General features: G+C 33.4%; 4 protein-coding genes across 6 annotated transcripts; 3 read left to right on the top strand and 1 right to left on the bottom strand.

Moving 5' to 3' along the window:
- Positions 1 to 2,784: 2,784 nt before the first annotated feature.
- On the top strand, positions 2,785 to 3,972 carry LOC126751003 (40S ribosomal protein S20). Its single transcript, XM_050460897.1, has 4 exons — positions 2,785 to 2,902; positions 3,054 to 3,209; positions 3,440 to 3,529; positions 3,776 to 3,972. The coding sequence occupies exons 1-4, from the start codon at positions 2,900 to 2,902 to the stop codon at positions 3,887 to 3,889; spliced, it is 363 nt and encodes a 120-aa protein (XP_050316854.1). The 5' UTR covers positions 2,785 to 2,899; the 3' UTR covers positions 3,890 to 3,972.
- LOC126751002 (calmodulin-like protein 4) lies at positions 3,950 to 4,963 on the bottom strand. Its single transcript, XM_050460896.1, has 4 exons — positions 4,787 to 4,963; positions 4,673 to 4,703; positions 4,226 to 4,539; positions 3,950 to 4,164 (listed from the first exon to the last, which is right to left on the bottom strand). Exons 1-4 carry the CDS (start codon positions 4,787 to 4,789, stop codon positions 4,063 to 4,065), a joined length of 450 nt encoding a protein of 149 aa, XP_050316853.1. The 5' UTR covers positions 4,790 to 4,963; the 3' UTR covers positions 3,950 to 4,062.
- Positions 4,964 to 5,414: 451 nt separating this feature from the next.
- Positions 5,415 to 9,245, top strand: LOC126750979 (probable serine/threonine-protein kinase irlF). 3 transcript variants are annotated; one of them, XM_050460862.1, is made up of 6 exons: positions 5,415 to 5,724; positions 5,797 to 5,892; positions 5,961 to 6,187; positions 6,276 to 6,424; positions 8,507 to 8,729; positions 8,830 to 9,245. In XM_050460862.1, exons 1-5 carry the CDS (start codon positions 5,596 to 5,598, stop codon positions 8,707 to 8,709), a joined length of 804 nt encoding a protein of 267 aa, XP_050316819.1. In that variant the 5' UTR covers positions 5,415 to 5,595; the 3' UTR covers positions 8,710 to 8,729; positions 8,830 to 9,245. The 3 variants fall into 3 exon arrangements, with proteins under 3 accessions (XP_050316819.1, XP_050316818.1, XP_050316817.1); XM_050460861.1 differs by lacking the exon at positions 8,830 to 9,245 and having other exon boundaries at positions 8,507 to 8,775; XM_050460860.1 differs by lacking the exons at positions 8,507 to 8,729; positions 8,830 to 9,245 and adding an exon at positions 7,180 to 8,230 and having other exon boundaries at positions 5,419 to 5,724.
- Positions 9,246 to 9,563: 318 nt separating this feature from the next.
- LOC126751001 (uncharacterized) lies at positions 9,564 to 11,933 on the top strand. The gene is made up of 5 exons (XM_050460894.1): positions 9,564 to 9,791; positions 10,071 to 10,295; positions 10,483 to 10,573; positions 10,888 to 11,006; positions 11,118 to 11,933. The coding sequence occupies exons 2-5, from the start codon at positions 10,160 to 10,162 to the stop codon at positions 11,255 to 11,257; spliced, it is 486 nt and encodes a 161-aa protein (XP_050316851.1). The 5' UTR covers positions 9,564 to 9,791; positions 10,071 to 10,159; the 3' UTR covers positions 11,258 to 11,933.
- The last annotated feature ends 85 nt before the right edge of the window (positions 11,934 to 12,018 follow it).

The following is a 12,018-nucleotide window of genomic DNA, read 5'->3' on the forward strand; positions in this document are numbered from 1 at the left end:
TTTCTACGTAATACGTAAAGATCGCGAGCAAGATAATGGTGGTGGCGTAGCGTGCAGTATCGTCTAATCGATGAAGACATCGACCGCAGGGATACTACCCTAGAATGTCAGGATATATCTATCCGATCAGGCCTTATAGGATATCACCCGAATATAGGCGCGCTACTTCATGGTGAAAACCGTCTGGTACTAGACGACTTTAACACGCACCACGATCTTTGATCATTCCTGCCTGTCAAACGATCGTAGGGGGATGGAGCTGGCGGAACAGATTGACGATTCCACATTCTGCACAATGAATGACGAAGCCCCCACCAGAGTTATGGGCACCTGTAATAGCTCTCCCGATATTACCATTACTAGTGGTGGTCTGATAAATAGCATAACCTAGCGACCTATGCTAACTCTCGCATGGCAGATGGTCTGCCCATAATTATCTCGATCGAAAAACCTCTTGATTTGTTTCTGTGGACAACCGTACCTTCGTTAACTTTAACAAAGCTAACTGGGTCGGCTTCACAGAATTTACTGAGAGCACCTTCAATGCTCTACCCATTTCTACGGACATAGGAAGAGTCCGAGCTATTTCAGCCGGCAGTTTACACTGCACCCTTCGGTAGACAAAACCAAGCGATGTGTTAACTGACGGCTGCGCAAAATGCCAAACGACTGCGCGCCACTTACTTTCATGAGGAGGTTCAGAATGTCATCAACAAATCGAAATCTTCTAAGTCCATTGGCGCTGATCGACTCCACATACTTATGGTAAAGCATCTAGGTTCGACAGGAGTAAGCTATTTTACCAAGGTCCTCAACCTGTCGCTGACCACTCTTCAAATACCCGATGTGTGGAAAGTCGGAAGAGTGGTCCCACTACTAAAAACTGGGAAACCCGCAAACAAAGGGGAGTCCTATCGTCCGATAATTCTCCTCTCCCTAGTAGTGAAGACACTTGAGGCCTTGCTACTTCCGACCTTTACACACCACCTTAGCCTAGCCAGCTACCAGCATGGATTCCGAAAAGTGCACAGCACCACCACAGCACTTAGCGTCATAAACACTCAGATAGTTCCTGGCCTCAACCAGAAACCACCCTATGAGAGAACGATCCTCGTAGCGTTGGACTTGTCAAAAGTTTTTGACACAGTCAACCACACAACGCTACTGCAGGACATTGAGAAAACTACGCTTCCTCTAGGAGTCAAAAGGTGGACCATGAACTACCTGAGCGGTCGTCAAATCATCCGTAATATTTCGAGGTGAAACATCTAAACTGAGAAGAATTAAACAGAGGGTTCCACAGGGTGGTGTCCTCTCCCCATTACTGTTTAACTTCTACATCAGACACCTGCTTGGAGTGGAACCACCACGTAGGAGCTTCAAGAGGTCTTTCCTTGACTACCATTGACAACCCTACTCATCTAACACCCTTTTCCTTTGGTCCGGTCCCGTCGAAACAGCACGTTTCCTGGGCCTCCCGTTAGATGACTTCGACGACAACACAGATAACCCTTACCATCCTAACGGGGACTGAGAATCCGTTAAAACAACAACAGATGCAAGCCTTTTGAATGGCTTCCATGTCTGCGTAAGGCTTTCCTTTCATGGGCAAATTCGTTTTTCCGAAAAGGAAGAAGTCGCACGGTGCCATATCAAGTAAATACGAGGAGTGGTTAATGGTTAAAATGTGATTTTTGGTCAAATAATCGGCCATAAGCGTCGATCGATGAGACGGCACACCAAACGCTTCAGAACTCTAAGGTAGAATACCGCATTAACGTTTTGGCCGGGTGGAACAAATTCTTTGTGGACAATACGTTCGTTAAAAATGCTCTAAATCGATGTTTCGAGATGTTCAATTCCATTTCATGAATTTCAATGATGATTACGGCTGATTTTTATGAATTCAAGTTTCGATGGAATTTCCGGTGATCACGTTTTGATTGGCACACATGTTGATCGTTAATTATGTCCACACGACCAATTTGAAAACGTTGAAACCATTCGTTCACTCTGCTAAGGGATAGCAATCATCGCCATAAGCTCTTCATCAATTAAAACGTTTCGGTAAAAGTTTTACCAATTTAAAACAAAATTTAATGTTGGCTCTTTATTCGAAGCTCATTTTCGCACCGATAACACAAGCAAATTGACACTCAAAACGCAATAACTGAGCATTTTCAGTGTTAAATGATCGATGAAATGTCATGAAATTCTGACTGGACAATCGATAAAGATAGCAGATTCTAACGCATATATTCCATATATTTGTCGACATATAGATGGTATGCCACCAGGGCGCTAAACATAGAAATTAAATCGCTGAAATTCAAAAAGTCCTGTTTACTTTCTGTTTGTGTGTGTTTATTAAGTACAAAACAAAGCATATATTTTTAAAAGACGATGCAAATACTTTTTTTTCTTAACCAAAGATCTCCCTTTTTCTCTTGATGTAAAAAAATAATTAAAGCATGTTTAAGTAACATATAAATATCTAATTTAAAATGTTTAGAAAATAATTAAAACATTTATAAGTTATAAAACTTGCAAACTGCAGTACCACTATACTGGGAATATTCTTCATTGTTATCGATAAAATCGAAATAATTTCAGACAATTTTAAGAATAACCATCATATCAGTCGTTTTAAATTCAAAGCGATTTTTTTATGTAAAAAAATCAGAATTAATTAATTAAAATTGTAACAAGAAAATAAGACGTATGCCAATATTGTGTTTTGATTATTATCGGTTGCGCGACTTATCGATATCTCTCCAATTCGCCGCATCTCGTTCACAACGAATGCTAACCTATTCCTCGTTCACTTCGTTCTCAGCTCTGGTTCAGCGCTGTTCAATAGTCAAAGATTTGAATATCTCGACCAGGATTTTTTATTAAAATGGTATGTATTTAACATTGCATTCATCCGCTTTTGTTAACATAATGCATACTTGACAATAATATGCATTTATTACAACAGAACGGCTAAGATTTCCAATGTAAAAGTGGGCACGTGTAACTATACTAGTATAACCTCAATTCGTTTATTTCAGTCTGCCGTACCTAAGGATATCGAAAAGCCCCAAGGCGCTGATTCTGCATCAGTTCACCGCATTCGTATCACTTTAACTTCTAGGAACGTACGTTCTTTGGAGAATGTGTGCCGTGATTTAATCAATAGTGCCAAGAACCAGAATCTGCGTGTCAAGGTAAGCATACGGCATGCTTATATTTAATTGTATTTGCACTTTCCTGGAGGTTTTGCTTAAAATAATGAGCATAGCCTAGTCTTTATTTTAGTGCTATAATATATTTGGCTTGGATTGGACATTATCTCTCTAAGTGTTTTTGTGCAAAGAAAGATATTTATGTTCAAGCTACACGTGTTTTCCGTTGTTTAATCAAGTTTTTAAAATAAATAAATTATTTTTTATTTCAGGGTCCAGTACGCATGCCAACCAAGACTCTACGCATCACCACACGTAAAACACCTTGTGGTGAAGGTTCCAAAACTTGGGATCGCTTCCAGGTAATTAATTTATTGTAATATTCTTTAATGCATGGCAAATATAATATAGAGCTTAGATGTATGTATCACACTTCGTTCAGTATTAATATACTTGCCCATAAAAAACGCACTCACATAGTCCATTTAAAATATTGTTCATTCTAAATGGCTCTCTGAGTTTTACAAATGCAAATATCAGTAAATATTATTTAGCTCAACTGTTTTTCACACCATTTACTTATTCTTATACTTATTTATCTTCTTCAGATGAGAATCCATAAGCGTATCATCGATTTGCATTCACCATCTGAGATTGTAAAGAAGATCACCTCAATCAACATTGAAGCTGGCGTAGAAGTTGAGGTTACAATTGCCAACTAAAAAAGAACGTGTATAACTTTTTATACAATGCATTTTTTGAAACAATAGTGAAATATACAGTTTTCTATTGTATATAAAATTGAGCTTTATTTGTTTTATTCTTGAATGATATTTGAAGTCAAGGAATGTATATATTTCGTAAGCAGTTACTTTTAATCAAGTTAAAATATACTTTAATAGTAGTCTGGAACTGGAGCGCAAGCGATTTTTATGAAATCGGCATATCGGACCATACTGTTGTTGTTCACATTTGCTTCACGGAAAATATTATCAACCTGGGAACGATTTTAATTTATCAAATACAAATTGTTTACAAAGTAATCATTTTCTATTTACCTCACGGACTGACAAGCCCTCTCCCCAATTTTGCAATAGATTTCTTAGTTGCCTTGCAGATATAGTTCCTGTATTTTGCGGATCGGCCGCTTTGAATGCAGCAATGACTTCGTCAGGAATTTTTTCGACTTTGGAATGTTGATGCATAATTTCTAAAAAGTCTGCAAAGCTCATTTTTCCTCCTTTCTTTTTTAAATATGCAATCAGTTCTTGGATGGTTGGAGATAAACCAAGGGATCGCATAATTACTGTCAATTCATCGAGGGAAGTTATCTGTCCCGATCGGGCAAATAGGTAAAAACATTCACGGAATTCTAGCAATGATAAGATAAATTAGGTTACTCATCGAAAGTATACGGATTAAGCAATTAGAAAGTATCAACTTCCAAATATGGAGAAAGTGTAGATAACTCAATCTTATTAAAGTAAAATAAGTTATTCCCATACCATCAATATCCTGTTCCTTGAAATAACGAGCCTACGAATTAATAAACAATTATTCCAAATTAGTGAAACTTTGTAATTATTTTTTTTAATATTTACATAAAAACTTTTACTTACCATTTAAGTATTATTTAAATATTTCTTATTGAAGTTTTCTAGAAATACTTGAAAATCTTGAGCAGGAAATTGCAGAGTTATACTTATTTGTTATAGTTATTTGATATGTTAATAATAATATAAAATGAAAATATGTGAAACAAAACAAAATCCTCAAGTAAATACTGTAAGAAAAAAAATTTCACTTTGGAGAGTTCTTCATTCAACCATGACGTTTCTTTTCAGAGTGTGTTCAGTGAAGGAAAACATTTTTTAGTCAACTAATAAATATTTTGTGAGTTAAAAAAATAAGTTATTTGCAGAGTAAAAATTGTGGGAGGAATGTAGTATTGATTTATTTGAAGTATTATATATTACTACTTTTTCAAACAAATATACAAATATAAATTTCAAAAGTTGAGAGATCGATCATTTAGCGATAACATGAATTTTTTTTGTAATTTGTCAACATAGTTAATCATTGAGAGAAACATCATATAAAAGCTCGTCTAGACATTTGGCAACAGCTTAATTGATATTTACATATGGTTAATAACTTAGGCCCTGTGTGAGCGGTTGTATCCTAGTTATAGAGTTACAGTCGATAATACTAGTTTCTGTTCTTAACTATCGTATAGTTCACAGCTCTAGTGTTTTGACATTTCAAAGTTGTATACGTGTATACGTGTGAATTTCTCTGGTTTTTTTGTTTGACGTGGTTGTTCGATTCCCTTCTGCTGCATTAATATAAAAATTAAGACTCAGTCTAGAATTAAAAAGATTTATTACACTGCCGTGCTTCCCTGCCTACCTGACGTAGGTGTGCCAATATGCGTCCTGAAATCAAGTCTTTCCACCGAAAACAGTTACCAGCTTTTCCGCTGATGCTGTTATCGTTAATGTTATTTGGATTCACATCCGCTCAACGGGTTGCTCCAGGAGTTCCTCCACAACACTATGTAAGTAAAACTACCTACATACATCAAAATATAAAAAAAATAATGAGAAACTTGCATTTGGACGATATATAGCAACAAGTTCCGGTGCAGCATAATCAGCAGCCACAATATCAACAACAACAACAGCAACAAATACATCATGCGCCAAATGTCAATCCTCAGCATTATGTGAGCGAAAATGTTAAAAAGCAATTAGAACCGATTAATATAATGAAATATTTTGTGTTGAAATATAGCAACAGCAAGTGCAATATCAGCAGGTGCCCGTGCAACAGCAACAACAACAGCAGTATCAACAACAACAACAGCCGCAATTTCAACAACAGCAACCACCTCAACAACAACAACAATTCCAACAACAGCCTCCACAACCGGTACAACAACAAGCGCCACATGCACCTCATCAAGCTCATCATGGTCAACAGCAAGTGTTGAATGCAGCCAACATACAAGATGAGAGAGCGTAAGTAACGTTGGAATTATCATATTACTGTTTGGAATACAAAAGCAAGAACTATTTCAAAACTAATTTTATCTTAATATTATTTTAGTCACATTCAGGAACACATGCAGGTTCCGATTGATACGAGCAAAATGTCTGAGGCAGAGCTGCAATTCCATTACTTCAAAATGCATGATTCTGATAACAACAACAAATTGGACGGTTGTGAGCTCATAAAATCACTTATTCACTGGCATGGTATGTTGTTTCAATTGTTTATATTACATATGGATTTTTGTATGTATGCTTGTTGATACGGTGTCGGAACATTCCCACATATGATATATTTTATATTTTTTACACCAACATCACATACACACTTTATGTAAAGTTCCACAACAATTGTGTTTGTATATACTACGAAAAAAAAATATTTGTGCGAATCCTCTCGTTTTTCAATTTGCATAAAAAGTTATAAACTTACGTTAATGAAAAATGATATATGAGTTTAAAATTTTCTTCTGTTACTCTGTGGAAAACAGAATATTTAAAATATTAAATTCACATACATATAGCATATATATCAAATTCAAAAGTCAATTCGTTGATGATTTAAAAATATGAATGTATATATGTGCATATGTATGTACATATATGTATTTTGCAATAAAAAATATTGCTAAAAAATATGATCTCAACCGTAGACGCATAAAGCTCGTATGGTTAATATAAACAGTTTATTTAAAAAAGACAAAGAATGCCAAGTACAGTTAATTTTTAATCTAATTATTTAATCATATTTTATTTTTTATTTACATGTGAACCGTGAATTTGTTATCAACAAACATACATCAAATTATACTCGTACATTACTTTCATCATTAACAACCATAATTCTCTGTGAATGGATTGGTTTTGGAAAAAAATAAATGCTTTCATTTCATTCAATCAAACGCATAATCGCATGTTCGGAAATCTTACGGTATTTTGATTTGAATGATTTTAACTAATAGAGCAAGGAAGCAAAGAGCAACCGCACAACGAACAGACGCCACATGTGGAAGAAAAGATCTTCTCTGATGAAGAGCTAGTGGCATTGATCGATCCCATTCTTCAAATGGATGATACGTCACGCGACGGCTATATTGACTATCCAGAATTTATAAAGGCACAACAAAAGGCTGTGGCAGCATCACAACAAAAACAACAACAACAGCAGCAGCAACAACAGCAACAGCCACAAAGTGGAAAATAAGAGATGCAATGAAACATGTTTCTTATTATTTGTTGTTAGGTTATCCCTATTCTACTTAAGGATTCTTATGATTCCATGACATAATTTTTTGGCGCAAAATTGTGATTTGAATTCAATTTGTTTGCAATTTCTTTAGTTCTTCTATTTTTTTGTTTACAATTTTTCATTTTGAATGTCGTCATTCCAAACAAAAGGCAACTTTTCTATTAGATATAGCTGTGCGCATGAACAAATTATATATTTAGCAAATTAATTTCACCATTTCTTCTCGAATCTCTTTCTTCTTTGGATACCTAATTTATTTAATTATCTTAGGTAAATTTATTTGTATGTAGGTATTTTAGAACTGTGCTCATTACAACTACATAAAATGTGAACAAAGTTAGATTTTCTACAAAAATTTAAATTAAATAAATATTCAACGAAAAAAAGTATGACAAAAATTATAAAGAGAAAAATGTTTACTTAACCGTTTAATGCAAATATTAGAAATACATGTTCGAAAATTGACTGATTATGGCATAATTTCACAAAAAACACAAACATACCTGTGAAAATATTTTTTTTTTTTTTAATTTCGTTAGTAAATCTGTACCGACAAGGCATGCCAGCTCAAGTGGGTTAGAATTAAGACTTTTCTACAAGAACACAATCATAAGTTTTACTTAAGCGACGAAACAGGGTTAGGTCCTCGAAATGGCAGCCCTGGATTGAATAAAATCCGTAACAATTGCAGTAATATAGAACCTGTTTAGAAAATTTATGTAACTAAAATTATGAAATATTAATATTGGTATTGTGATCTAAAATGTTTTTTGTTTTTATATTACGAGAATTTTTTCAACCAAAGGTATATTTATAAATATTTCTAAGTTTTCATTGGTTTTGTCTACACTTCATAGTAGTAGATAGCACAACATAAATGCTGACACATGGTACTTAAAATTGGTGCCTATGCTGGGTTTGGTGTTTGGTGAGCTTAAATTGGTTAAAAAGCATGGTTTCATCATACATTTGAAAATGTTGCTTTAGTAATAAAAGTAAAATAACACCACATTTTGCATAAAATTTTCATTCAACCATAGTTCAAGGCGCGCACGGCAAAGCGGATGAGCATCATGGGACTGAGGAAGAGGAAAAAGGCAAAATTTACTCCGATGAACAATTGATGGACATAGTTGATTATGTGCTAAAGCAAATGGATTTGAATAACGATGGCTATGTCGATTATGCAGAGTACCGAAAGAGTGAGGATGCTCAAACTAGCGATGATCAAAAGAAGCCATAAAATTCATACAATTTTTTAACGTGTGTAGACATTTGTTGATTCTTTAAATAAAATTTTTTAACTTTATTTAGTACACATGTTTTTTTTTTTTTATTCAAATCATATTTATTAACATTTCAGCTTGCAAATACTAAGCCAACAAAGTTAAATAACATTCAGCATTTCTAACCAACGCTAGTCAAGTTTACGGTATATATATAAAATCTCAGGGAATACCCATATTTTTATAAACAACTCAGTGCGCAAGTCCGTCACATGTGCCGGCGGAAAAAAAAATTGCTGAGCAACCAGCAAACAATCAGCATTCGGCATGGTACATTGGCATCTGTAGAGAATGCAGTCAGACAGTCAAACTTTTCTCTTCGACGTATATAAACAAATTTCGAGAGTGTGGAAAAGCCGGAAAACCAAATACGCAGACAATTCATAAAAAAATACAAACAATCAAATCAAGAAGTTAGCCTGGGAAACACATCTAAAATTAACATAAAAATTAAAAATAAAAGAAAAAATTAAAGCAAGAAAATCTACATATTTTGAATGCACGCGTTACTCGGCAAGTGCACCCACAGTTTGATTAAGAATACTTATTAAGCAAAAAAGTGAAAAGAAACAAACGGTAAGATAATATTTTTTAAATAATATTATTAATATTTATTAATGTAGAAATAAAATTGAAATAAAAGTTGATATTGATGTAAAGGCGAAAGGCAAAACCTTAAATTGCTTGGAATGTGTGCAAGTTGTACATTGCTATCGGAATGGATCAGCGTTTTATGGATTTTTCTACGGTTGCGATGGAGCAGAAAAACGGATATGTCACGCGATTTATTGGTGGATGTGTACCTGTGGCATAAATATCGCTTGCTACCTAGTCCATTCGCTACTAAATTGCAAAAGGGTTCATTTTATTGATTTTATTTGCCATCTGAAGCTATACTCGTACAGCTATTTATTGCTTCAAGTACCTTATGTGTGAATGCATGTGTGATTTGTTGTGCACCCTGCATGTGTACTAATTATTTCCGCCGTATATTACGGTAACCATAAAAATTATGAAAGGAAATATTAAATGTGTTCCGGTATGATGTTAAACTAAATTTCTTTTTAGTGGAGTAGACCTACATATCTTTGTAGACAGAAAATATGAATAATTTGAGGTCACAAATATCTAAGAAACATGGTGGAAAATAAAGACCTAGTACATGTTAAAAAGTAACAATGACAAGTTAAAAATATTTACGAAAACAACAAACTCAACTTTCAAATAAAAGTGTACTTCGTCGGCTTAACTCCTAATATTTAAAAACTAAATAACCTTAAAAATTATAATCTGTTTAATTAATTAATTTTTATTTCAGCAACATTTGATTACCGAGTTCTATATAATCCTAATATAATTACATTGTGGTGAGATAAAAAAATCGCCAAAACGCCGTACCAAACGAAAATGGAGCGCAAATTGCTATACGCCTTTCGGGGCTGGATAGCATTTGTTGCTTTTATGGATTTGGGAACGGCATTTCGTAGTTATATAGAGAGGCGGAGCTTTCTTGGGGATCATACGGATACTCAATTTATCGAAGGTGAGAAAGACTAATTTTACCGTTATCCACTAGTTTAAGATTTTCATAATTTTCGATTTATTTGTAATGAAACGTAGTTTAACATTATTTATTAACAACTCTAAGTTATTGATATATTAAATAACAATTATTTATTATTAATAATATGATAATTATATATAATAATTTCTATATTGCATATTTTCAGGCGATTACACAATATCCCGCATAATTGGCATGTATTGTTTGCTCAAAGCGATTGCTTTAGTTCATTGCACGCTCTACATTCACTACAGACCGTAAGTACCTGAAAATCTGAAAAGTTTTTACGCCAATAATAGCAACTTGTAAAGAGTATGCGATTGGATGGTACTACTTTCGTGGCTATTTTTAAAGCAATATAAAATTTATCCGTTAATTATCTTATGACCCTGTTAATAGCAGTTAGTAAGTGTTGAACTATATTTGAAGTAGAATTAAAATTGGTCTAAAATATACGACATAAGAGAAAGTTCAAATTACTGCATAATATAATTAATTTTTGTAAAATTATTTTGATATGGCTTCTGCATGCCATGGTCTACATGTAAATATTCTAAATTACATTTTACAGAGTCGTTAGCATGGGTGGCTGCTCATTGGCTTTAACCATGGTTCTTTATGCTTCCGAAGCTTTATACTTTCGTTCGAGTACATTGAACTTTTATGTGATCTTCCCCTGCGTTCTAAATTGTAAGTACAGGTCGATAACAATTATATGAATGAATATTTATGCATACGTATATATTTTATTTCAAATATATCGGATTGTAATACTAAATCATATGCTTTTATCCATTCCAGCCATTACTTTAATTGGACTCATTTATATACCTAGGCGTTTACGCTTGTGGGAGCCCAGCTCAGATATGGACGATGAAAACTCGCAATTACTAAAGCAAATGACTGGTTTCAAACGACGCCGCACGAAAAAACAAATATAAAATTTAGAAAAAATTTAAAAAACAAATATATTAGAGTGATATTTTCATGAATACAACAAGTTTAGAAGCACTTTAACGGAATTTTTTTAAAAATGATTATCAGTATAAAAAAAGGAAAACATATTAAAAATTACATTACAGTATTAGTTTAAACAATTAAAATCTAGTATGGTTTTAAGAGCACGAACTATTCAAGATTAATTTACACGTATGTAAATATATTAACCACAATATTAATCTGTGTTGGCAAAACTTTTCAATTTTATAGTATTTAAAAACTTGTAAAAGTAGGAGCAATATGTGGAACTAATTAAGAATTATCAATTAAAACCCAAATGTCATATATGTATGTACAACACTTATTATCAAAACTTTCCAATAATGAAATACAAAAAAAAAATATATTTATATAACTTGGACTAAGCACATCGTCAATTTAAACATTAATTAACAATACACACTTTATATCAAGATACATATGAAAAATACAAACTTGAAACCGTATTTAACTTTGGCTAAATTAAACTATAAAGCATGCAGCAACATAAAAAAAGAATAGTCAGATACATAGCCGTTTTTAATTAAAAACATCTTTAAGATGATAAAGCAATAATAGAATAAGCTTGTAGTTGTAGATACAATATTTAATAAAAATTAAATGATTAATAAACACTGATCGTACTTGCTATTGGATATTTTAAAGAAGTTCAGACGTTTTTGGTCGACATGAACACCAAGTAATCATAATTTTCTGATATTAA

This window comes from Bactrocera neohumeralis, chromosome 2, assembly GCF_024586455.1.
Source record: "Bactrocera neohumeralis isolate Rockhampton chromosome 2, APGP_CSIRO_Bneo_wtdbg2-racon-allhic-juicebox.fasta_v2, whole genome shotgun sequence".
In the NCBI taxonomy this organism is placed as follows: domain Eukaryota; kingdom Metazoa; phylum Arthropoda; class Insecta; order Diptera; family Tephritidae; genus Bactrocera; species Bactrocera neohumeralis.